Source organism: Taudactylus pleione, unplaced genomic scaffold (assembly GCF_031769625.1).
Source record: "Taudactylus pleione unplaced genomic scaffold, aTauple2 ptg000758l, whole genome shotgun sequence".
NCBI lineage: Eukaryota > Metazoa > Chordata > Amphibia > Anura > Myobatrachidae > Taudactylus > Taudactylus pleione.
Window position 1 is genome coordinate 5,479,650 of NW_028285160.1, and position 27,155 is coordinate 5,506,804.

Consider the following 27,155-nt stretch of genomic DNA (forward strand, 5'->3'; position numbering starts at 1 on the left):
TGCACGTGCGGCTACTGCGCACACAATTCACAAACACAGAAAATATTTTTTTTTTTGGTTTGGACTGGAGTGTACTTTGGGGGTTACAGCACCCTTTAACGGTCAAGCCAGCCGGCCCTTTACTTATGACACAGGCGCACGCTTGGCACTACTTTGTTGATGCACGTGCAGCTACTGCGCACACAATTCACAAACACACAAAAAATATTATTTTTTTAGCACTTGGGGGGAGCACCCCTGATGGACAGAGCACCCCCTGGACAACACTACAGCACCCCTTTAGGACTGGGACACTGCACAGGACTTTGGAGTGGACACAGCCCCTATGGAGAACTGACTGCACAACACAGTCCAGCCAGCCCCTATGGACTTTGAAGTAGTGGACAACAGCAGCACAGCGCAGCACAGCACAGCACAACACTACTCTGCACTACACTACACTACACAGCCCAGCCAGCCCTAACTCCCACCCTCCCTCTTCACTGTCCACAGCCGAGTGAGAAAATGGCGCCGACGCAGGTACCTTATATAGGATCCAAAACCCGCGAGACTCGGAAGGCGGGATGATGACGTTTTGCCTCGATTTCAGATCCGAGTCAGGCGGGAAAAGTCGAGCCTGACTCGGATCGGACTCGGATCGGGGTGGCTCGGATTTCAGAAATCCGAACCCGCTCACCCCTAATATATATATATGTATATATATATATATATATATATATATATATATATATATATTATATACACAGTATATATACACAGTCCTTAAAGGAATGGGCAAGTGTAAGGATCTAATCATTATGTATATATATATATATATATATATATATATATATATGTATATATAGTGATATCAGGATTTTCTTAAAAAGTGAAGCTGTTATTTCTGTCTAAGAAATGAAGAAAAGTTTTCAAAAGAATTGTACATATGGAGTAAGGAACAGTAGATGTCACAAGGAGTTCTGTGTCTATATAAAGGCACAATAATATACTGTAGACCAATTCATTTTTACACGTCACAAATCCGAGGTGACTTTTCATATCCATAATAAATTATAATAAGGGGTGCTAAATTCTAGATAACAGACACATTTTCCAAATAAATATTGACATTGTGACACACAATTCACAGTTTGTACAGATAAAATATATATATACATAAAATATATATATATATATATATATATATTTTATCACCCATGTATCATTATTAGTTATTACAACTGAATAAGAAACACTGAAATATGGGGGTCATTCAGACCCGCTCGCGAGCGGCAGTACGCTCGCAAGCGGGTCGATGTTCCCCACTGCGCATGCGCACGACAGAGGGAGCTCCGTCGTGTGCATGCGCGAGACCCAGGGAGCGACGGGCTTTCCATCGCTCCGGGTCTCGCACCAAAGGGGGCGTGCTGTCGATGTTGATTGACAGCACGCCCCCTTTGGTGGGCGTGCCAGGGGCGTGCCTGCCAGACGGAGGCGTTCCCATGGGAACGCCTACCGTCTGAAGCCGGCCCCACTGACCTCTCTAGTGATGTCAGTGGGAGTGATTTTGGCTCTGATAGAGCCAAAATCACTCCAGGGCTTGTGGCAGGGAGACCCTACCGCAGGGTCTCCGTCGCAAGTCTGATGGTCGCGATGGTCAAGACCATCGCGACCATCTTTTTGGCCGCTCGCATATGCTGTGGGTGGTCACCCACAGCTATACGAGCGGCCAGGAGCCCGCTCCATTTTCATGGAGGAGGGCCCTGATTCAGAGCGAGCGCTCTGGTCAGAGCGTTCAGCTCTGAATCAGGCCCTATGTTCCTACTAGACGCTTTGTTTCAAATTAGTAACTAGTGATGGTCAGGAGAAAATACCATACACAATAATCAGTAAGATCATATTCATTGGATTGGCTCACATTATCACTGACAGGAGGAAAACTGTTTTGAGCTGTTTTCCCCAAACTGATGATCAGCTGGGGCTATATTTACTAAAGATCGATTTTGGATTCTGTTCGATTTGCCACTCGATTTTGGTTCGATTTCCATTCGATTTTTAGATTGGAGATTTACTAAGCAGCACAGACGGTGTAATGGTCAGCATTACTGCCTCACAGCACTGAGGTCGTGGGTTCAATTCCCACCACGGCCAGGGCCGGTGCTACCATTAGGCAGCTTTAGGCGGCTGCCTAGGGGTGCCAGCCACTGGGGGGGTGCTGCTGAGTCCACAAAAAAAGCAAGGATGTCTCTATCAGTCCCGGCTGGGTCTACTGATGACCAAGGCTGATGCGCGCGCGTGTGTGTGTTAGAATTTGGGGCACATGTGTGGCATATGTATTAGGGGCATTGTATAGCATAACTCATGGCTATGTGGCATATGTATTGGAGGCATTGATGTGTAGCATAATTATGAATTGGGGATACAGCTGTGTGGCATATAATGACTTTGTGGAACAGATGTATGGCATATTATGAATTGGAGCAGTGTTATGAGGCACAGTATGATTTTGGGGCTCTGATGTGTTATATATTAGTTGGGGCATATCGTATTTATATAATGAATTTGGGACACTGCTGTGTGGCATAGTATAAATTGGCATCACTAATATGTGGCATAGTATGTGGCATAGTATGGCATAATATTGGAGGGAGCAGGGGCAGTGGGCGCCCAGATAGCTTGCACCGGCCCTGACCACGGCCCTAACTGTGTGGAGTTTGTATACTCTCCCTGTGCTTGCGTGGGTTTCCTCATGGGTACTCCGGTTTCTTCCCACACTCCAAACAAAAATATACTGGTAGGTTAATTGGCTCCCAGCAAAAATTAACCCTTGTGTGCGTGTGTTAGGGAATATAGATTGTAAGCTCCACTGGGGCAGGGACTGATGTGAATGGCCAAATATTCTCTGTAAAGCGCTGCGGAATATGTGTGTGCTATATAAATAACTGGTAATTAATAAAAAAATAAATACTAAAGCCAAAATCGAATGTCAAATCGAACAGATAACAGAATTTCACTCAAAATTGAATATAGGCAAAACATCAATGTTTTCCCATAATCAAATAGAGGATCCCTTCATTTACTAACATTTGATTTGCAACTCGAACGTAAATTGAACTCAAAATCGAACTTCAAATCCCCAAATGAATAGAATAATGAGAGAGACAGTGGATTTGAGCTTCTAAACACCATTCTTTTGGCTGGAAATTGACTGTGATGCCTTAAAAAGTTCCCAAAAGTATATGGGGCAGTCTGGCTGTAGGAATAATGGCTGCTCAAGACTATGCTATGCTGTGCACCTACATGCGGTATCAGGGGTGTAACTAGCTATTTGGGGGCCCCATAGCAAAGGTGGACATAGGCCCCCGACATAGCCAGGCAAACAAAATAAAAGTTTTTTAAAAATTATATGTATATAGTTATACTCATTTATACAGTATATCTATCCATATAAGTGTATATGTATATATATATATATGTATTTATTTAAGATGAGCATATTATATTTATGAAGAAATTATAAATCACTTTCACTTTTCTAGAGTGTGCACAACTGTTTCCAATTTTTTACCCTGTTAATTAGTGTGCATGTGATACATTTGGCCCAATAGGAAGTAATGAAGAACTTGAGTTCGATTTTGCATTCGATTTTAATGGGGATTTGAGGATCGATTTTGGAAGGGATTTCACAAACTGAACACAAAGGGCCTGATTCAGAGCCGCTCGTAAGCGGCCGCTCGTTCGCTCCAAGCGATGTTTGCCCAACTGCGCATGTGTACGGATCGTTATACGCATGCGCGAACCAGTCAGTGCGACCGAAATTCATGTGCTCGCAAAATAGCGAATGCCTGATAATTTGAGAGACAGGATGAGGCGTATGTGGTGGTAACAGGAAGGTGCTTGAAAACGAGGAGTGGAGATCCGATCGCAGGCGTGCTTAAAGGTCAAAACGGGCGTTTTATGGGTGTGCATAATTAAAACAGCAGCGTCATTGACCACGTCACTGGGTTATTTTATAGCCGGAACTGCTCGCAAAATTGTGGTAGCAAAAACCAACCACAAGAATAGCAAGCAGCTCATACCCTGGTCGATGTACTCGATTAATCTAATAAATAGCGGACATGACGTAGGATGCGAGCGGCCAGGGGGCGTAGTTTCCCAAAAAACTACCGCAAGTTTTGTTCGCTCGTTCAGACCTAGAGGCGTGAACAGACCGCAAAGAGCGAACGGTTCATTTGAATAGCCACCCCTTTTTTTTGAACGAACAACCGCAAATAGCGACCGGCTCTGAATCAGGCCCAAAACCCCTTCTTAAAATTGACCAAAATCAAATTCGATTTGAAAATCGAATGCAAAATCGAATATTAGTAAATTAGGGAGTTTGCAGTTTGATTTAAATTCGATTTTAGTCGACTTTATTTCATAAAATCGAATACCAAATCGAACTTTAGTAAATTTACCCCCTGGAGAGTTGTTTATAAAGTCACTAAAAATGTCCGCATCTTATCAGAGCATTAGTGGATTTACAGGCTCCCTCTAGTGGCCAAGCTTTATCTACTATAATTATAGTTCTTTTTACAGCCAACCTTTTCTATGATATAGAAATATATCAGTCTGAGTTATTAGCTAAGATAGTCAGGGACAATTTACAAATGAGAACCCAGCACCTTTGGGAAAATACTAACAAAAAAATGTTAAATAAGGTTTACAAAATAGTTTTAATATTTTAATGAAACAGCAGAGAACGATAAATCCTATATAATTATTTTTATATTACATCACAGTACTTACCTACTGTATTTATTTATCAGATATAGTTCATCATAGCTGGTATTGAAAGTGTAATTAATTGATCAAATGTAAGTTAGGTAAAAAAAATGAACTGCCTGGTTAATATCGGACACTACTCTCTATTGTGTTACTGGCATGCGGAAGTTGCTGGCAGTTTAGTAAATACAAATATATATATATTATATTATATATATATATATATATATATATATATATATATATATAGATTAGGGGTGTGCACCGGCCACTTTTCGTGTTTTGTGTTTTGGTTTTGGATCTTTCTTCGTGTTTTGGATCTGGATTGGTTTTGCCAAAACCACCCTTCCGTGTTTTGGGTTCTGGGTTTTGTGTTTTGGATCTGTATTTTTTTGAAAAAAAGCATAAAAACAGCTAAAATCACAGAATTTGTAGGTTTTTCTGCTCCTATGCTATTATTAACCTCAATAACCTTAATTTCCACTCATTTCCAGTCTATTCTGAACACCTCACATCTCACAATAGTGTTTTTATGTCCAAAAGGTTGCACCGAGGTAGCTGGATGACTATGCTAAGCGACACGAGTGGGCGGCACAAAACACGTGACCCATCTAGGCGTGAAACTGCAGTGGCAGACAGGATGGCAGTTTGAAAAACTAGGCCCCAAACTGTACATAATGCAAAGAAAAAAAAGAGGTGCAAGATGGAATTGTCCTTGGGCCCTCCCACCCACCCTTATGTTGTATAAACAGGACATGCACACTTTAACAAACCAATCATTTCAGCGCCAGGGTCTGCCACACAACTGTGGCTGAAATGATTGGTTCGTTTGGGCCCCCACAAAACAAGCTGGCAATTAATCTGTCCCTGCACAAACTGGCTCTACGGAGGCAAGATGTCGTCCTCATCCTCCTCATCCACCGATTCCTCACCCTCTTCAGTGTGTACATCCTCATCCTCACAGAGTATTAATTCGTCCCCGCTGGAATCCACAACCACAGGTCCCTCTGTACGTTCTGGAGGCTGGTCTCCCTGGAAGAGTTGATAATTCATTTTATGAACATCATCTTCTCCACATTTTGTGGAAGCAACCTCCTATGCCTTTCGCTGACAAGGTTCCCGGCTGCACTAAACACTCTTTCGGAGTACACACTGGAGGGGGGGCAACTCAGGTAAAATAGAGCCAGTTTGTACAGGGACCTCCAAATTGCTTCTTTTTCCTGCCAGTACAGGTACGGACTGTCTGACATGCCTACTTGGATGCTGTCACCGATGTAATCCTTTAACAGACAGACGCACGCTTGTCGCTGCTGCTTTGAGGATGCAAGTGTGGCTACAGCCCACACAATTCACAAAGACAGAAAAAAGAAGAAGAATATTTTTATTGTTTGTGTAGCACACTTTGAGGGTGTCACCACCCTTTAACAGACAGACGCACGCTTGTCGCTGCTGCTTTGAAGATGCAAGTGCGGCTACATCGCACACAAGTCACAAACACTTCAAAAAAATAGTTTTTTAGTTTTTGGAGCACTTTGAGAGTTACACCACCCTTTAACAGTCAGACGCACGCTTGTCGCTGTTGCTTTAAGGATGCAAGTGCGGCTACAGCCCACACAATTCACAAAGACAGAAAAAAAAGAACAATATTTTTATTGTTTGTGTAGCACACTTTGAGGGTGTCACCACCCTTTAACAGACAGACGCACGCTTGTCGCTGCTGCTTTAAGGATGCAGGTGCGGCTGCAGCCCACACATTTCACAAAGACAGAAAAAAAAAGAACAATATTTTTATTGTTTGTGTAGCACACTTTGAGGGTGTCACCACCCTTTAACAGACAGACGCACGCTTGTCGCTGCTGCTTTGAGGATGCAGGTGGAATCTAGACGGGATTTGGAACCGGGGACACACTACCTCCATCAATTGTCTAAATCCCACTGCACTAATGGCGGATACCGGACGCACGTCTAACACCAACATAGCAGTCAAGGCCACAGTTATACGTTTTGCTTCAGGATGACTGCTGTCGTACTTCATCCTCATCGCTAGGGACTGTTGGAGGGTCAATTGTTTAGTAAAAGTAGTGATGTTCCTACTTCCTCTCTGGGATGATGAACAACTCCCAGCAGCAGCAACAGCACTAGGAGGAAGTGGTTCTTGATCTTTCCCTATTTTATTTTTATCGGAGAAAGTTTGGTCCTCCATTTATGTTATATTGATATATACGTGCAGCTAAAGCGCACACAAACACAGAAAATATTTTTTTATTTTTGCTGGAGAGTAGTGCACTTTGTGGGTTATGCCACCCTTTAAGAAATGAGCCAGCCGGCTCTTTACTTATGGGACACAGGCGCACGCTTCGCGCTGCTCCTTTGTTGATGCACGTGCAGCCACAGTGCACACAAGTCACAAACACAGAAAATATATATTTTTTTGATTTGGACTGGAGTGTACTTTGGGGGTTACAGCACCCTTTAACGGTCAAGCCAGCCAGCCCTTTACTTATGACACAGGCGCACGATTGGCACTACTTTGTTGATGCACGTGCGGCTACTGCGCACACAATTCACAAACACAGAAAATATATATTTTTTTGGACTGGAGTGTACTTTGGGGGTTACAGCACCCTTTAACGGTCAAGCCAGCCGGCCCTTTACTTATGACACAGGCGCACGCTTGGCACTACTTTGTTGATGCACGTGCGGCTACTGCGCACACAATTCACAAACACAGAAAATATTTTGTTTTTTGGTTTGGACTGGAGTGTACTTTGGGGGTTACAGCACCCTTTAATGGTCAAGCCAGCCGGCCCTTTACTTATGACACAGGCGCACGCTTGGCACTACTTTGTTGATGCACGTACGGCTACTGCGCACACAATTCACAAACACAGAAAATATATATTTTTTTGGTTTGGACTGGAGTGTACTTTGGGGGTTACAGCACCTTTTAATGGTCAAGGCAGCCGGCCCTTTACTTATGACACAGGCGCACGCTTGGCACTACTTTGTTGATGCACGTGTGGCTACTGCGCACACAATTCACAAACACAGAAAATTATTTTTTTTTTGGTTTGGACTGGAGTGTACTTTGGGGGTTACAGCACCCTTTAACGGTCAAGCCAGCCGGCCCTTTACTTATGACACAGGCGCACGCTTGGCACTACTTTGTTGATGCACGTGCAGCTACTGCGCACAGAATTCACAAACACAGAAAATATATTATTTTTTTAGCACTTGGGGGGAGCACCCCTGATGGACAGAGCACCCCCTGGACAACACTACAGCACCCCTTTAGGACTGGGACACTGCACAGGACTTCGGAGCCCCTATGGACAACTGACTGCACAACACAGTCCAGCCAGCCCCTATGGACTTTGAAGTAGTGGACACAGCCCCTATTAACAACAGCTGCACAGCACAACACAGCCAGCCCCTATGGACTTTGAAGTAGTGGACAACAGCAGCACTACACTACACTACACTACACAGCCCAGCCAGCCCTAACTCCCACCCTCCCTCTTCACTGTCCACAGCCGAGTGAGAAAATGGCGCCGACGCGGGTACCTTATATAGGATCCAAAACCCGCGAGACTCGGAAGGCGGGATGATGACGTTTTGCCTCGATTTCAGATCCGAGTCAGGCGGGAAAAGTCGAGCCTGACTCGGATCGGACTCGGATCGGGGGGGCTCGGGGGGGTTCGGATTTCAGAAATCCAAACCCGCTCACCCCTAATATAGATATAGATTATATATATATATATATATATATATATATAGACAAGATTCCTTTTTGGCTTGGGTATACCCCCAGCACGATAAAAGGACAAGCGGCACTCTGATGAAAGACAAAAAATCAATATATATTTAGATGCTCGACATCATCATATATTGATTTTTTTAATTCATTGGAGTGCCGCTTGTCCTTTTATCGTGCTGGGGGTATACCCAAGCCAAAAAGGAATCTTGTCTATACATTTACTTGTTAAGATGCACCCGTCCGATAACTTATTGTCCTGAGTGCCGGACAATTTCTACTATATATATTTAAATACATTTGTGCAGCAGCACTATATGGGACCTTGCTCCAGTGTCTCTCCACTCTGCTGAGTACATTGCAGATAAGCATTTTTACTATCTCTAACTTTTATGTTTTGTTAACCCCTGTATACTCTGTATCCCTGTAAATGTGATTAAAATCCCCTTTTGTGAAAAAGCACACCTGTGACAAGGGTCATTTTCTGCTTGTTTGAGGCTAACCGTATCCATCTGTATGCGGACTATGGGGGCCTCCATGGGATCCTAGAGGAGTTATCAGAGTACACAATACTATATGCAGTTGTTCAAGTATCTTTCTGGTACACACTATATATTGAATTATATGCGCTGCTTGTAAACAAAAATACTACACTATATCTGTATTCTATCTGGCTCTGTTGGAGCCTCTTCTATGAAGGTTTTCCTGATCTTTTGGAGGACCATACCTACCCCACCATATGGAATCCCAGTGAAAGAATCACAGATAAGCCTTAAAGATTTATTATTTGGTACGCACATTATATTTTGAGCACGTACATTGTTGTTTTAAATACTACACTACTAGGCGCATGCCTTTTCCCAATTCCACTTCCAGATCCTATTTACCCCGATTGCCGTTCAGGAACCTGGGAAGACTGCTGCCACCTCCACCAGAGGGATCAAAGTGTCACACGTGCTAGCACTATATGGATTTCACTCTGTATTGAAACACATTTATTGCACAAACAGTGCAATACGTTTCTAATCACTCTAACCAGTGCGCCGGTCTATACACCTTCTACAAAATATATATATATACATTTGTTCAGCAGCACTATATATATAATGTCCCAATGTATCTGCTGTTTCATCCGAAAGAGGTGCAGCCATATCTTCAACATGGTATGGTCAGTCTCTCTTCAGCGGCATGCCACACAACGGTGGTGTAGTTGGGTACTTCTGTGCTCTGGGCACATCCTAGGAATGCATCACCAGGCAGTAAGGTGCCTCTCCAGACACACCACAAGCTAGAGTCAGGTGTCAAAGATGTTGATGCCCCTTTGACCTTGTGCCCTTGGGGGCGCCACCAGTTGAACAAGACGTTAATAACATGGCCACACCCCCTTCATTCAATGGCCTGACAATTCCCATGGCTGCCCTGACTAAAGTATCATGGGCACAATTTCTTTTATACAAGTACAGATGTATCCTCTTACATCCTTGCTGATCGTGCTACAAAAGTGCGCACGCATCGTGCCATGTGGTTACCCGCAGCATCGTACACTACAGGGGATCGGTATCGAATCCCGACGCTGGAACACCGGCAGTGAAAATCCCGACAGGTAAGTATTTTCTATATTTACTAACCTACTCCCCCCAACCCTCCCTTAGGGGTGCCTAACCGTAACCTCCCTTTCCCCGCAGCCTAAACTTAAGTCTCCCAGACGGGTGCCTAACCCTAACCTCCCCCAGGGGGTGCCTAACCGTAACCTGAACCCCCTTCCCCGCAGCCTAAACCTAAGTCTCCTGGGCGGGTGCCTAACCTTAACCTCCCCCAGGGGGTGCCTAACCCTAACTCCCCCTTCCCCTAGCCTAACCCTAAGTCCCGACCCCTCCCGGGAGCCCCTTACCAAACCCTCCCCCCCACACGGCTGTCCGCGAACGCCGCCTGGCTTATCTTCAATCGGTATGCCGGGCGTCAGGCTCCTGGCGTAGGTAAAATGACAGGCATCGGGATTTTGACGCCTGTCATTAGACCCCTGCCGGGTTTAGACAGTCGGGAAGCCGGCGATCGGCATTTCGACCTTCGGCTTCCTAACTGCATCCCCACTACGGTACACTATGGCGTGCACTGTGATCGTACCATACAACCTATGGAGTCGGGGATGCGAACGCAGTGCGTGTATCCGCTCGCACAGGACACATCTGTAACATGCATAATCTGAAGTTATATATGCCTTACGGCCGCAGCCATATTAAGTGTGCACGCATGCGTTGCTTGTGTACAATTGATTTAATGTAACTATGAGAGAATGGGCACATGTACATTGCATTACAAAATACAATATTGATATCCAAATAAACCAACATATACATATGTATAAACCTGCTCACTTTGTTCATCTGAATTTGCTGCTGATACTGTTTTTGCTTCTCCAGGAACTGCTGGTGCTGCTGCTGAATGACGAGCTGAGCCAGCGTGTTCTGAGGAAGGGGCGCAGACTGCGTTCTGTGCAGGGGCCGGTGGCGAGGCAGTTTGTGAGCCACCCTCCCGGCTGGTGAAACTCTATCTTTAGATACTAGAGAGGACTGAAGAAGTGGAGCGCCACCTGAAGGATCAGCAGAAAAGAAAAATAGTGACTATATATTTCATAAGCGTAAAGCATACATCTATGATTATAGAGAGCTGTGCATGATGTTGCTATATAAAAGAATAGTACAAACAACATTATTACATAAGCAGTAGCAGAATATAATAGTGTTTATAATAATAATAATAACAATAATAATAATGAGTAATACAGTGGTGTTTTGCTTTTAAAGAATATTATTATTATTATTATTATTATTAATAAAATTATTAATTATCATCATAACAAAAGAGGCACTACATAGGGGTTATTTCTCAATTACATTATTCTTAACACCAAGGCCATATTCAATTGTCGGTGAAAAGTCCCGGATTTTTTGTATGCCGGACTTTTCGCCGTTATCGCCAGTTTTGCCTCCGGAAAAGTATTGCGTTCGTCCCCGCGAATCGCCCTATTCAATTGCAAAGGACGTGAGAAAGCATCCCGGCGAAACTTAGATCGGCGAAAAGTCCTGTTAGATTTGGGACTTCAGCCTGACACCCCTCAAAAGATGCACTGACATGGGGGAATCACTATGGATACCCCCGAATAGCCCTGCTGAAGGCAGTGGCGTAAGTTCATCCCAGATGCCCGGAGGCAAGTTATAATTTGGTGCCCCCATCACAGACGCTGACACTGTAATGTAGCAATTCGCATGCATACAGGCTGTAGATATACAAAGGCAGCAGCTGATGGTCTGAGATGGACCTGTCCACTAGTGTATGGTGGCTTCTCAGGTGCTGGGAAGGGGTACAGTGTATTGGGCGGCCGTGACCGTACACTCTGGGTACATAGTTAAAGCCCTAAGTAGGGTGTATATGTTGTGGACGATGGAGGAGGTGCCCCTCAGAGCTGGAGCCCAGTGGCAGGCGCCTCCATTGTCCCCCATAGTTCTGCCCCTGGCTGAAGGTATTTGGGGTACTTAAATGGTCTCAATAGGTGCTATTTAACGTATTTGCATATGGGGTGAAGAATAGCATTTAGCAATATATTTCTTCAAAATAACTAGTCCCAGCAAATTTGGGGTACCTGAAAATGGGGGCTAGCATATTTAAAAGTTGCTAAAGTGAAGTTTTAAATATTATGGAAAAACCACCTGTAGCAAACACCTGCAAAGAAAAAAACACCTGGGGCATACTTGGGGACCCCCCTGGAGTCTATTTTCGCTAGTTTTTATGTTTGTCCCCCAACTTTACACTTTTTCGCCCCCAAAACTAAAGTGCTTTTGGGGGGTGTTCTACTTTTTTTACGCAGTTTACCTTTGGGGAACTGTCCTAACACAGCACAGGGATTCCCGCAACTTTGCACCCCAAAACTGCACTTTTTTCCGCCTCCATTCAGAAGCAAATCTATTCGCCTATCTGAATGCATTGACTTTCTGCTTAGGTGAAAAGTCATTGCAGTTGAATTGGGCGGAAAGTTTCCGACAGGAAATGTTTTTGTCAAGAACGGCTTTTCGCCTGCAATTGAATACGGCCCCAAGTATCACTGCTAATAAAGGTGTGATGTGATACACAGCTGTTTGCAATTATAGTGAAAGCTGATTATTACTAAGGGACTTAAAATCAGTGATCCATCTGCTGCTATCTGCAAGCATGAGCCGGACTGTCCTGCTTGTGTGACAGCAGCACTAGAGCACCGAGCACAGGAGGGCTCACCTATATTAGGTGCAAAATATACAGCTGCGGACAGGCATATCTATGTCTATAGCACACGGTTCCGCCAACACACCCTCACTGAACTCTGCCTTTGGGGTATATTTACCAATTATAGGGTTTCAGACCCAATAACTAGAATTTATTATTGACACTATTCCCGGCAATAAGAAATTCACATCTTATTTATTTAGTAACAGTTTCTTATATAGCGCAGCCTATTCCATTGCGCTTTACAACTGGAAGCAATCTTAATAGACAGACATAAAGGTAAAAGGGCCCTGCTCGCAAGCTTACGATACATTTGCCTTAATGTATTAAAATCACATGAAGGGACAGGGGCTCCGAATGGCGGTGGCCATTGCCGGAGAGGGTTAGCCCATAGGTTACTATAGGGTAACGCCATCTGGAGATGGCGTTATACTATTGGAGCCAAGCTCCGGAGCTTGGTAAAACTGACAGAAACCTATGGTGGCTGCAGCTGCTGTTATTAATGGTGGGACCCCAGCAAATAAATAGCTGCGGGCCCTACTTCATACATTCCTTAATATTTGCGAGTATCCCCCAAAGACAGGTGTTTTCCGGGAATATCCCACAAATATTATTTGATAAATAGGCCACTATATGAGAATGTCCTGCTTGTTACACCTCTCCAGTCGTAAGTGGAGATGCAATTGAAATGTGTATGACCGTGCATCACCCATACTTTGGTACGTGCAAGATACGCTCCGCAAACAGGCGCACTTTCAACTCAGCATTTGCCCCTCTCAGGGCAATTTTTTTTATAACAGAGACCGAGATATGAAATAGCAGAGACTGTTTCAGTGACTCTATCTGTACCTGTAGCTAAGATCTTTTGTTGGCGCATCTGTTCTTTCAGCAGTAAGTGTTGCAGTAAGGCTTGATGGCTGCTGTTGGTCTTGCCCTCCAGGGATGTGTGAGATGATACAGGCAGGGTTCCTCCGTACTGCCCGGGCAGTGACACCCCCTGCCTGGGGGCCTGAGGCTCATACTTTTGTTTTTCTTTAAATGAAGATGAGGCCTGTAACACAAAATCAGAAAGTGATTCTAATCCCATTACGTGCTTGTTAAGACACAAGAATCCAGCTTGTTACCATCAATGAATACACGATTTTCTCTTAGGAAGTATACATCAAAGCATACTGATAATCCTTAGACTCGAGACTGAATCACAGGGCAGAAAAGAAGCCACTAGCTAAAGAAAGATCAATAAGGCAGTGTCTGCTATCATAAAAATACAACCTTAACATTTTAGCATTTTATTACAAGTTTTGTAATTATTTATACAGCACTATTATTGTCATTGGAAGCTGGATAGCAAAAGCTATTTTATTAAATCCTCCTAATAGTCTTCTCCATTGTCTTTTGGTACATACAGTAGCTGACGTGTGATTGTTGTGCCGATAATCCATATACTAGCAAATAAGAGATTTTTTTTATGTATGCAATGACTACTACTATAGTAAATTGAGATGCTATCTCATGTATTAACACCTTTTTGATTATCATACTTGGAATGAGATTAATTGATTCTAACTTTCACAGTACCAATGGGGCTGTTTAGGTCTCATTAACATAAGTACTTTAGCATCACTGCATCCCTCTAGTTGGAGTACTGTATGTCTCTGAATTCCAGTCTGAAGATTGCAACCAAGGGATCATGGGCCAATACAGTATATATTGCCTAGCTCCTAGATCATTGGTTCTCAAACTCGGTCCTCGGAACCCCACACAGTTCACATTTTTCAAGGTCACCCAGCAGGAGCACAGGTGTATTCATTACTGGCTGACACAGTTTAAAAGATCCACAGGTGGAGCTAATTTCTTCTTTTTGATTCTGTGAGGAGACCTAGAAAACATGCACTGTTTGGGGTCCTGAGGACCGAGTTTGAGAACATGTGCCCTAGATAAAATAATCGTCTGTCATACTTAGTTGAGACTAAAAGTAAAATAATGAAAATACTTTGACCCCATTTTTAAAGCCAACAGAATATGCTGGTGCTACATATATAAATGTTAATAAATAATAAATGGATGACAATAGATGGGATGACCGTACAACTTTTTCATGACTGAAAAATAAAAATAATTGTTAATGCTATCTTATTAAACAAACTATATTAAACTAGGCATGAGTCTTTTCCGTGAACATATTTTGTTGTCTTTCTGTTACCTAGTATGCTAACTAGGGCTGTACATGAAGATACTCTTGGCAAAATGTGATTTTAATTTAAGTCCTTTCTCTGTCAGTCCTTTGCATGATGCAGAATAGAGGTTTACATCCCATGAAACTCAATGAATGCGCAGAGACACAACTGGTATGCCCACCTAACCAATCTATTGTGCTTCAATAACATTAACGTCTAATATAACGGACATTACTAATAGTGGACCATAAAACACAAGCAGCTTCTTTCAAGGAGCATCTATAGTACTATTGCACAAAGCTGTTTCAGGATTTGCATCCCGCATCCCGCATCCCGCATCCCACATGAAAAGGTCTGTTTGGCATTTTTCTGAGAAAAGCTATTTTAATTAGCAGAAAAATGCTCATGCTGTACAAACCATAAATACTTTTCTTATTACGCTGTGTGTTTCAGCTCCGACATAAGGCATCAGAGAACCTGGAGAAAGACGTCAGTATTTACAGATGTTTGGGAAGCTGCATCCTTGGGCGGAGATGTAACAAACCGTTTAAAGAGGAAGAGTGGTGAAGTTTCAACCAATTAGATTCTACCTATCATTTTATAGAATGTACTAGATAAATGGTAGCTAGCAGCTGGTTGGTTGCTATGGGTAACTTCTACACTTGTCCCCTTTGTAAGATTTTATACATCTCCCCACTTAATATTGTACTTAAAGTATGAAAGATTTCCACTAATATTGTTTAAATATCAGATATGCCCCCTTTCACCAAACCAGGACATGGGCCTTAGTTGCACAGGAAACACGCGGTCTGGGGCGATCTTAACTTACTGTGGGGTCTATTTACTAAGCTTAGTTAGGAGATAAAGTGAACGGTGGTAAGGTACCAGCCAATTTTTCAAACACAGCCTGTGACATGGCAGTTGGGAGCTGATTGGCTGGTACCTTATCACTGTTCACTTTATCTCCTAACAAAGCTTAGTAAATAGACCCCTGTATCTCCTGTAGATGGACATGGTGAAAGCTGCTGAGCCACATTAACAGTCACCTTACATTTGAAATCCAGGTCAGGGCATCATAGGAGAGCACGAGCTGACACTGATGGCATCACCCGAGTGATAGGAACCTCTGCGGCCATGATAGTTGGAGGGAGATTTATTTCTGAAATATCTCTAATAAAGCTTCAGCAGAATGTACTGATACAGACGAACAAATATTTTTGACCCAATGCATTAAATATTCATTCACTCTTGCTATAGCAATCAGCATATAATTTAAATATAAGTATCATTGCAGTATGCATAGCTGTGAGTGACTGCACAGGTGCAGGAGATTCGTCAGAAATGGGCTTCCCTTCCACCTGTACATGACCCAGAATCACACTGAGCTTTTCATACACTTAATACTGTACTTAAAGTTATGGGGGTGTTATAGTGCCATGGGGGTGTTGAAGTGCCACAACACCCCCATGGCATTACAACACCCCCCATGGCACTATAACACCCCACGGCACTACAACACCCCCATGCAGGGGCGTAGAGAGCCACGCGGGGCCCCGGTAAAGAGGGGGCGTGGCCTAATTTCAGAAGGCGTGGCCACGCCCCCTTGAAAAAAAAATAGTTTTGCAGCGCCGCGAAGCGGCGTTGCGCGCATGGGAGGGGGCGCTGTGAGCCCCTCAGCCCGGCGCAAAGCCAGTGGGGGGGTGCGATCAGTGTGATCGCTCCCCCATTCAGGCATAGGAGATTGCTGTGGCTGCTACTTAGCAGCCGCAAGCAATCTCCCGCTGCAGCCCAGCACACGCTGTGTGCTGGGCTGCTGCAGAGGGAGGGAGGGAGGAAGTGAGGGGGGGCCGCGCCAGACCCGGGCCCCCGCCGGGCCCCTCTGGAAGCCCGGGCCCGGGTAAACTGTACCCGCTCCCCCCCCTCTCTGCGCCCCTGCCCCCATGGCACTTCTACAAGTCACAGCGGTTCCATGCACTCGAATGATGCTACCTTAAAATACCCACTTTCATGGAAAGGCAGGTGCATCTGAGTTTCGTATGCGGGACATACACAAAAATGTGTAAATTGGAATCTGCCCATGCGCTGTATACAAAAGCTCGCTGTTTGTGTCTATGCACAGAGACCCATCTGATGCAGAATCAGCTCCTAGGTGAAGATAATAATTTTGAGGATACAGTCAGGTCCATAAATATTGGGACATTGACAGAATTTTCAGATTTTGGCCTCTATTCACCACCACAATGGCTTTGAAATGAAACAAACAAGATGTGATTTAACTGCAGACTTTCAGATTTAATTTGAGGGTAATTACATCCAAATCAGGTGAATGGTGTAGGAATTACAATGGTTTCTATATGTGCTTCCAACTTTTTAAGGGGCCAAAAGTAATGGGACTATCAACTCAAAAGCTATTTCATGGACAGGTGTGGGCTATTCCCTCGTTATTTCATTATCAATTAAGCAGGTAAAAGGTCTGGAGTTGATTCTAGGTGTGACATTTGCATTTGGAATCAGTTGCTGTAAACTCTCAATATGAGATCCAAAGAGCTGTCACTATCAGTGAAGCAAGCCATCATTAGGCTGAAAAATCAAAACAAACCCATCAGAGAGATAGCAAAAACATTAGGTGTGGCCAAATCAACAGTTTGGAACATTCTTAAAAAGAAAGAACGCAACGGAGAGCTCAGCAACACCAAAAGACCCGGAAGACCACGGAAAACAACTGTGGTGGATGACAAAATAATTATTTCCCTGGTGAAGAAAAACTCCTTCACAACAGTTGGCCAAATCAAGAACACTCTCCAGGAGGTACATGTATATGTGTCAAAGTCAACGATCAAGAGAAGACTTCACAAGAGTGAATATAGAGGGTTCACCACAAGATGCAAACCATTGATGAGCCACAAAAACAGGAAGACCAGATTAGAGTTTGCCAAACAACATCTAAAAAAGCCATTACAGTTCTGGAACAACATCCTATTGACAGATGAGACAAAGTTCAACTTGTACCAGAGTGATGGGAAGAGAAGAGAAGGAAAGGAACTGCTCATGATCCAAAACATACCACCTCATCAGTGAAGCATGGTGGTGGTAGTGTCATGGCGTGGGCATGTATGGCTGCCAATGGAACTGGTTCCCTTGTATTTATTGATGATGTGACTGCTGACAAAAGCAGCAGAATGAATTCTGAAGTGTTCCGGCAATATTATATGCTCATATTCAGTCAAATGCTTCAGAACTCATTGGATGGCGCTTAACAGTGCAGATGGACAATGACCCGAAGCATACTGCAAAAGCAACCAAAGAGTTTTTTAAGGCTAAAAAGTGGAATGTTATGCAATGGCCAAGTCAATCCCCTGACCTGAATCCGATTGAGAATGCATTTCACTTGATGAAGACAAAACTGAAGGGAAAATGCCCCAAGAACAAGCAGAAACTGAATACATTTGCAGTAGAGGCCTGGCAGAGCATCACCAGGGATGAAACCCAGCATCTGGTGATGTCTATGTGTTCCAGACTTCAGGCTGTAATTGCCTGCAAAGGATTTGCAACAAAGTATTAAAAAGTGAAAGTTAGATTTAGGATTGTTTAGTTTGTCCCATTACTTTTGGCCCCTTAAAAAGTGGGAGGCACATATAGAAACCGTTGTAATTCCTACACCGTTCACCTGATTTGGATGTAATTACCCTCAAATTAAATCTGAAAGTCTGCAGTTAAATCACATCTTGTTTGTTTCATTTCAAAGCCATTGTGGTGGTGAATAGAGGACAAAATATGAAAATTCTGTCAATGTCCCAATATTTATGGACCTGACTGTATTTGCTGACTCTGAACAAGAAGACATGTTCTCATCTTTGACATTACAGTATTTACATCACTTGAGTCATTTCAAAGGATGACACTAGAAATGTATTTATTTATTTTTTGCTTTTGGTAAAATGTAAAAATAAAACACAATGTAAAAATAAAACACAATGTAAAAATAAATAAAATGTTTAAAATAATAATATAAGGATAAAAATGTAGTATAAATTACTGTATGCATGTATACAGTCTGTGATAGCAACATTATAGAAGCAGTTCTGATAAATAGCAGATGAGTGAGTGTTATAGCAGCGTCAGAATAAGCTATGCAGTATTTATAATCACTATCTGCTATAATATAATGTTATCTCCTTGTATGCAAGTCTAATCTAAAGCAATCTCTTGCCTGGCATTAGCCTCACCTGGGGATCTAGGTTAGAGTTCCCCTAATGAGTTAAAGTACGCACGACAACAAGATCTGCAGTAAAAAGGCTGCATACAAAGGTTGCACAGGCCTCTACTACACAGGTATGGAAAGTAATGCGTTTCTTGTGTTTTGTGGTCTCTATAAACTAATATTCATCTCATTCTAAAGTGTTACTTGAGGTGCTATAATGTGTTACACCACGGAACATATCTCAATCGCTTGGTGAGAAAGGAATTTTAATTAGCACATCATAATTGCACATCTGTGTTTTTTTCTTGCAGATTACCCACACTGACATATGAAAGGTTAAATGCTGGATGCCTGGTTCGGCCTGTGATATATTCTCTGCTCTGCTCCCTCTCTGTACAGATATGTGATTGCTGCTCTCACCTCTTTATGACCTGTCTCAGTCCTCGGACTACTTGTCCATACTGCCTTGTAGCCCATTTGTCTAGTAGTGTGACCTGTCTTTCTTTGCATTGGAGAAATATCTCCTTTACTAACAGAATAAAATATATCTACTTAATGAAAGGTTTTCTTGGATATCATAGGGGCCTATTCATCAACACTAAAATAACGTTTTTAAGGCCATTTTCCTTAATTAATGTTATTTTAGTATTCATGAAGAGACTTAACATAGGAGATATCACTGATATCTCCTGGTTAAGTCCCCCTGTGTTAATTTCCACTCTCCCCATACATTAGTATGGGGATATGGAAATTATGGTATTTATCAAATTCCGAAAACTATGTATTATCGGAATTTGATTGAGTTACTATCCGTCACTGTGAGGTGGCGAATAGCAGGTGACACTTACCTGTGTCATCATGTGCAGGTCCCCCGGCGTCTTCCTCCAGCGCTCTGGTCCGTCCTCTGGCTACGGAGGGTGGTCTGACAAGTGTTCTCCCAGCAGAACACAATAAAGTTTAGAAAATAAAAAAAAACTTTTTTTTTTTTTTTTTTCTAAACTACTGTGGTCAGCTGGGAGAACACGTGTCAGACCACCCTCCGGAGCTGGAGGCGCTGCAGCGGGCAGGTAAGTGCGGGGACGGGGGAGAGGTGAGTGGAGGGGGGGTTGGGGGGGACACAAAATTACCGCAGCTGTAGGTAGTGCTACACATGCGCTGGTTTTACAGATGTAACAGCGCATGCACAGCACGGATTCCAGCTGCGGTGATGCAGTGTAGAGAGGGAGAACTATCTATTTCCTAAGAAGCTGTCATCGCAAAAATGACAGTTTTTCGGAATAGATAGTTATAGGGAGGAGGAATGATGAATTCCTCCGGTAATTAGGTAAAACCAGTTCTAAACCTAATTACCTCCAGAGAAAGGTTAGGTATGATAAATAGGCACCTTAGACAGTAAATTATCATTATAATTATGGTACTCTCATGTACTTAACATCACCAATAGGAATGAAAATGAGACAACACAGCGAGCAATTACATAGCATCCAATCAGATGCCAGCTTTTTGCAGTTAAGGGAGGAGTGACTAATGAAAGCTCATATCTGATTGGGATTTATGGTTTACAGCACTTTCTTTTGTTTAGGCCATTTTATTATATAGATATAGATTATAAGATTGTAACCTGTGTAAATCAGATACTTTAAGGCACCCACACACGGAGCTATATAGCAACCAATTTGACGGACTGGAACGATATCGCAGCTATATCGTTCTGTGTGTGGGCATGATATCGTTCGCTGCATGCTCCTGTGGGGTCGTCCATCGCTACTCTAGATCTTTCTGCATGCACAAGAGATCTGGAGAATCGACCGACAATCTCATGCAGGTCTATGGGGGGGAGGCGGCATATTGGGGGGTTGGGGCACCGAATCGCTCTGTGTGTGGGGACAGCCCGATATGTCGCCCGTCGGATCGTGGATTGAATTGCTGGGCGCACATCGCACCGTGTATGGGGACCTTTACAATTACAGCGAGCGGGGCTAGGCATTATTCCCAGTTGCTGTATATGTACAATTGCTTCATATGGTGGCTGTACGATGGAGGTGAATAGGTCTACTGACTCCACAAGGCTCGAGAGATGGCAAGGAACCATGGTGGAAGGTTTGTGGCACCGGAATCAGTATGATTTACCGCCGGCCGCAGAGGTGAAAATCCCGAAGCTACAAAAGGTAAGTATTAACTGTCACTTTAAAAACTTTTACACACCACCTACAACTATATCTACTTCTCTATCCTCCTGATTTTATTAGCTGGTTACATATCACCAAATCCAGGCCTCACACACATACAGCGGATTTACTATGGAATAAGTATCCTGCAAACCTCTCGTGTCCATTACCCTCCAAATCAATACATGTGCCTTATGGAATCCACACTCAATCACGACTTATCATTATTTTACATCTGAACATCTCTTTACAACAACCACTTTCACCAATTTCTACATTTACCTGAGACTGCTGGTTCAGACCTTAACCAAACTCTTTAAATAGCCCTTGATGAAATGGCTTCAGCTACCCATCAAACTTCACGTAAACTGAAATAACAACCTTGGCTTTCCACACACGCCTACAAATACTGTCATGTAAAGTAGAATGTCAGTGGTGTAAATCATAATCCAAATGACTTCCTCACATACTGTAAAATAGGAATCCACCCATCTGTCATCCTAACCCTCTGTCCGCCCCATCTGTGTCACCCCTGTCTGTCTGCCCCTCCCCTTTAGAATGTAAGCTCTCACGAGCAGGGACCTCTTCTTTCATGTGAGTTTTCTTCCTTTACTTATATTATCTACTCTATACTCCTTACAACAGCACCTATCTCTTGACACCCTGCTACTGTTGCAGCAATGTATATATGCCATGTACTTGTCCTGTACTGTATGTCACTGTTTTCTTGTTCTGTTCAACTGTTTCTGTACTTTGTTTTAGTACTTTGTAAGGCGCTGCGGAACCCTTGTGGCGCTATATAAAGAAAGGATAATAATGATAATTAACTAACCCTATTCTACCCCCTAACCCTCCCTTAGGGGTGCCTAACCTCCCCCCCCCAAGTGCCTAACCCAAACCGCCGTCTAAGTGCCTAAATCTAACCCCCCCTTCCCCGATGCCTAACCCTTACCTCCCCCCGGGGGTGCCTAACTCTAACCCCCCCTTTCCCTAGCCTAACCCTAAACTCCCGGAGGGGTGCCTAACCCTAAGCCCCCCCCAGGAGCCCCTAACCTAACCCTCTCCCCCCCCCCCCTCGGCTGTCCACACCCAGTTTACCTTTGATCGGTAAGCCGGATGTTGGGCTTCTGGCATATGTCTAATGACATGCGTCAGGATTTTGACGCCTGTCATTAGTACCTTGCCGGGATTAGACAGTCGGGAAGCTGGCTGTCGGGATTTCGACCGTTACCTTCCCGACTGCTTCCCGTGGCACCAATACATGTGGCAGAAGCAGGGTGGCCAATATTTATAATACATTTAGTTTTACTGACCGTATTATCACATTTACTGATGGACAGCATTTTTACTGAAACGCTGTTACTTTACACCAAAATGTCTCCAAAGGTAAACGTAGCACAGCACCTGGAGGAATAGGGTGACCAGTGAAGGCCAATGGGTTTAGTAGGAAACAGTGTCTCAAAATCATTACTTTCACACCTAAATATGCAGTAAACCACACACTGTTAGTGATCTCCGGGTCAGAGTTCTACGCAATGCCGGTACTTTCGTGCAATGCGCATGCGTCAAAGTACATTACCATAGTTGCTCGCAGCAACTATTTATTCGCAGTGTGATTGGGAGTCAGGGAGGGTTTGGAGGCGGTAACGGGGAGTGGCGGCAAGGAAAGAAGATGTGTCGCGGCTGTTTTGGGGGCATGTCACATCCTGCGACTGCAATCCTGTATGCAAGGCATATGGCTCCAGTGTCTCAATTCCCACGGCCTTTCTGCGGGAGCATAGGCATACTCAGGACTGCAATAATCTAATGATCTGTGACCGATGCTGCGATTTTGTACACAGATGCTGCAACGCTTTATGCAGATGCTTGGATTAGCAAAGCCGCAGGTGGGCATCTCAATACAACTCTCTGCGGCTGCCACATTTGCATATTTACGCATTGCATGTGCATACAAATTTGCACATTACAATCAAACATTAGCGCACAACTCCCCATGAACTCTGGTCGTTTGCATTCGGTAGCAAGAACATACGAGACTATGATTAAATTACATACACTTGATTGGTATCACCAGTTCTTGGTAAACGTGCACAGGTCTCTGGGCTCGATTCAGACCCGCTCGCTAGATGCGTACGCTCGCTCCCAGCGTATGCAAAAAGTGACGGCATGGCAGGCGATCGCATGGCAAGGCATAAGCACACCCACTAAGTCTTGGCATGCGATCGCTTTGTATATGTAGACGCCTCATCAGCCTGTCTTAAGATGTCCTCTTGCGCACGTCATCTCCAGGAAGTGTATGCAACCATCAGTACATAGGATACCATTGGAAGCGAATGCAGCACTTGAGATTGACTATACCCTACCGCAAGCACTGCGAGCACTTCAATGTAAAATTCAACCAGGTGACGTGTACTATGACGCTGCCTGTTAATTATGCACGCCTCTGGAACGGCGTTAAGATGCTCAGGCACGCCTGCGTTCGCACCTCTACTCCCCCATTTTTAATGGAGAGCCCCTGCCACCACCCACAAATGGCTTCTCCTGTCACTCACTCTGTTGGGCTGTCTATGCTCGGCAAGCGAACGCTTCCCGATCTCTCGCACTGGTTTGCGCATGCGCATTGCGATGCGTACGCATGTGCACAATGCGAAAATCAGCCAGCTACGAGCAGGGCTGGCCCTAGCCCAAATTTTTTGGTAAGCGAGTATTTTTTTGTCGCCCTCCCCCTATGCAGTGCCCCTTTTACAGTGCCCCCGGTAGTGGTCCCCCCAGTGCAGTGCCCCTTGTGCCCCCAGTAGTAAGCCCCTTATATAGTGCCCCAGTAGTACTCCCCCCATGCAGTGCCCCCAGTAGTGGTACCTCCCTATGCAGTGCCCATTATATAGTGCCCCTAGTAATAGTCCCCCCTCTTGTAGTGCCCCCAGTAGTAGCCCCCCTTGTAGTGCCCCCAGTAGTATTCCCCCCTTGTAGTGCCCCCAGTAGTATCCCCCCCCCCCTTGTAGTTTCCCCAGTAGTATTCAAGGCCGGTTCTCCCGTTACGCATGGTACGCAGCTGCGTAAGGCGCCACATAGTGAAGGGCGCCTCAGCTGCGTACCATGCGGGCCGCGGTGCAGACTGTGTCTCTGTGACACGGCTGCACCGCGTGTGTAGCGCTGACCGGACGGAGTTCGGTCAGCACTACACAGCACAAACACACAGCCGCCGGAGCCGGCAGCTGTGTGTTTGTTTTAGCAGCTGATGAGAGTCTGACAGACTCATCGGCTGCTGCTCCCACTGCCGGAGCCGGACATCTTCCGGCTCCAGCAGTGGGTAATGGGAGTGACGAGTCACTCCCATGACGCGTCACTCCCATAATGCAAAGCGGCGGACGGAGGAGCTGATCTCAGCGGCGGGGCAAGGAGCGGGTGTCAGGTAAGTGTTTTTTTTTTATTTTTTATTATGTCTCTACTGCGGGGTGGCGGATTACTACTGGGGCACTACAAGTGGGGGGGGGGACTACTGGGAGCACTACAGGGGTGGAATACTACTGGGGGCACTACAAGGGGGGGAATACTACTGGGGCCACTACAAAGGGGGCAATACTACTGGGGCACTACAAGTTGGGGGACTACTGGGGGCACTACAAGGGGGGAATACTACTGGGGGCACTACAAGGGGGGGGGACTACGGGAGCACTACAAGGGGGGGACTACTGGGGGCACTACAAGGGGGGGAAATACTACTGGGGGAACTACAAGGGGGGGAGAATACTACTGGGGGCACAAGGGGGGAGAATACTACTGGGGGCACTACAAGGGGAGGAATACTACTGGGGGCACTACAAGGGGGGAATACTACTGGGGGCACTACAAGGGGGAGAATACTACTGGGGGCACTACAAGGGGGGGGAAATACTACTGGGGGCACTACAAGGGGGGGAAATACTACTGGGGGCACTACAAGGGGGGCAACTACTGGGGGCACTACAAGAGGGGGGACTATAACTAGGAGCACTATATAATGGGCACTGCATAGGGAGGTACCACTACTGGGGGCACTGCATGGGGGGGGGGGGAGTACTACTGGGGCACTATATAAGGGGCTTACTACTGGGGGCACAAGGGGCACTGCACTGGGGGGACCGCTACCGGGGGCACTGTAAAAGGGGCACTGCATAGGGGGGGCACCAAAAAAATACTCGCTTAACAAAAAATTTGGGCTAGGGCCGGCCCTGGTAGTATTCCTCCCCTTGTAGTGCCCCCAGTAGTATTCTCCCCCCTTGTAGTGCCCCCAGTAGTATTCTCCCCCCCTTGTAGTTCCCCCAGTAGTATTTCCCCCCCTTGTAGTGCCCCCAGTAGTATTCCCCCCTTGTAGTGCCCCCAGTAGTATTGCCCCCCCTTGTAGTGCCCCCAGTAGTATCCCTCCCCTTGTAGTGCCCCCAGTAGTATTTCCCCCCTTGTAGTGCCCCCAGTAGTATTTGCCCCCCTGTAGTGCCCCCAGTATTATTCCCCCCTGTAGTGCTCCCAGTAGTCCCCCCCTTGTAGTGCCCCCAGTAGTATTCCCCCCCTTGTAGTGTCCCCAGTAGTATCCCCCCCCTTGTAGTGCCCCCAGTAGTATTCCACCTCTGTAGTGCTCCCAGTAGTCCCCCCCCACTTGTATTGCCCCCAGTAGTAATCTGTCACCCCGCAGTAGAGACATAATTAAAAAAAAAAAAAAAACACTTACCTGACACCCGCTCCTGGTCCCGCCGCCGAGATCAGCTACTCCGTCCGCCGCTTTGCATTATGGGAGTGACGCGTCATGGGAGTGACGCGTCACTCCCATTCCCACTACGGGAGCCGGAAGATGTCCGGCTCCGGCAGTGGGAGCAGCAGCCGATGAGAGTCTGTCAGACTCTCATCAGCTGCTAAAGAAAACACACAGCTGCCGGCTCCGGCGGCTGTGTGTTTGTGCTGTGTAGCGCTGACCGAACTCCGTCTGGTCAGCGCTACACACGCGGTGCAGCCGTGTCACAGAGACACAGTCTGCACCGCGGCCCGCATGGTACGCAGCTGAGGCGCCCTTCACTATGTGGCGCCTTATGCAGCTGCGTACCATGCGTAACGGGAGAACCGGCCCTGGCTACGAGTGAACGCTTCCTAGCGAGCGTGTCTGAATCAAGCCCTAAGCCTGAAGACTGACTGGTGTTATTACAAAGTGGTGAGCTGAGAAGAAAAATAATGGCTGGCCTTTTACCTAGGTCACAGATTTTTGCACTATACAGGGATTGGTATGAGTGCAGTTACTTAATGTACAATATTACAATAAGATAACAAAGGGGAAAGTGGTGTATATAACTGGGAAAGAGAAAATGGCAAGGCTTTTGGTTAGGGGATAAAAAGAAAAGATTGAAAGATTACTGGCTGACAGAGAATAAAGTGATTGAAAGATTTCTGGCTGCAAACATCTTCTATTCAGTCTGTAGTCCACAAAAGAAGCAGGAATTACATGTCATGTATAGTAATAGATTGCAGAATGTGTTCAACAAGCAACAATTCAACAAAGTACAGATGCTTGTTGTGGGTGTTAAAGGAATCGGCTTCTGCAGAGCAATCATGCTCCAACCATTTGATGGGTACTGTACAAGCTGGATAATTGACTGAGACAAGACCAGTTTAAAATTGTATCGCAGCGACGCCATCTTGCGACTGGCCGCAAGACGCCATTTTAGAAACTGAGATCGCAAGACGCCATTTTGCGAATGGCCGCCTAAGCGCCATTTTAGATAAACTTACACTTTAGTACATGTAGCGATATTACTATTAGCAACATGCGATTTCATCTTTCACCATTTCTCATACACACATTAATACGCACAATTGCGCTGTTAACTAGT

At 45.0% G+C, this 27,155-nt stretch overlaps 1 protein-coding gene across 2 annotated transcripts in view; it reads right to left on the minus strand.

The window, feature by feature from the left end:
* HDAC9 (histone deacetylase 9) overlaps positions 1-27,155 on the minus strand; it is an 805,652-nt gene that overhangs the window by 140,560 nt on the left and 637,937 nt on the right. For both annotated transcript variants that reach the window (XM_088457369.1, XM_088457370.1), the window contains 2 exons: positions 13,604-13,805; positions 10,873-11,087 (listed from right to left, as the gene is read on the minus strand). In XM_088457369.1, coding sequence (XP_088313495.1) covers positions 10,873-11,087; positions 13,604-13,805 — 417 coding nt within the window. The remainder of the gene's footprint in view (positions 1-10,872; positions 11,088-13,603; positions 13,806-27,155) is intronic.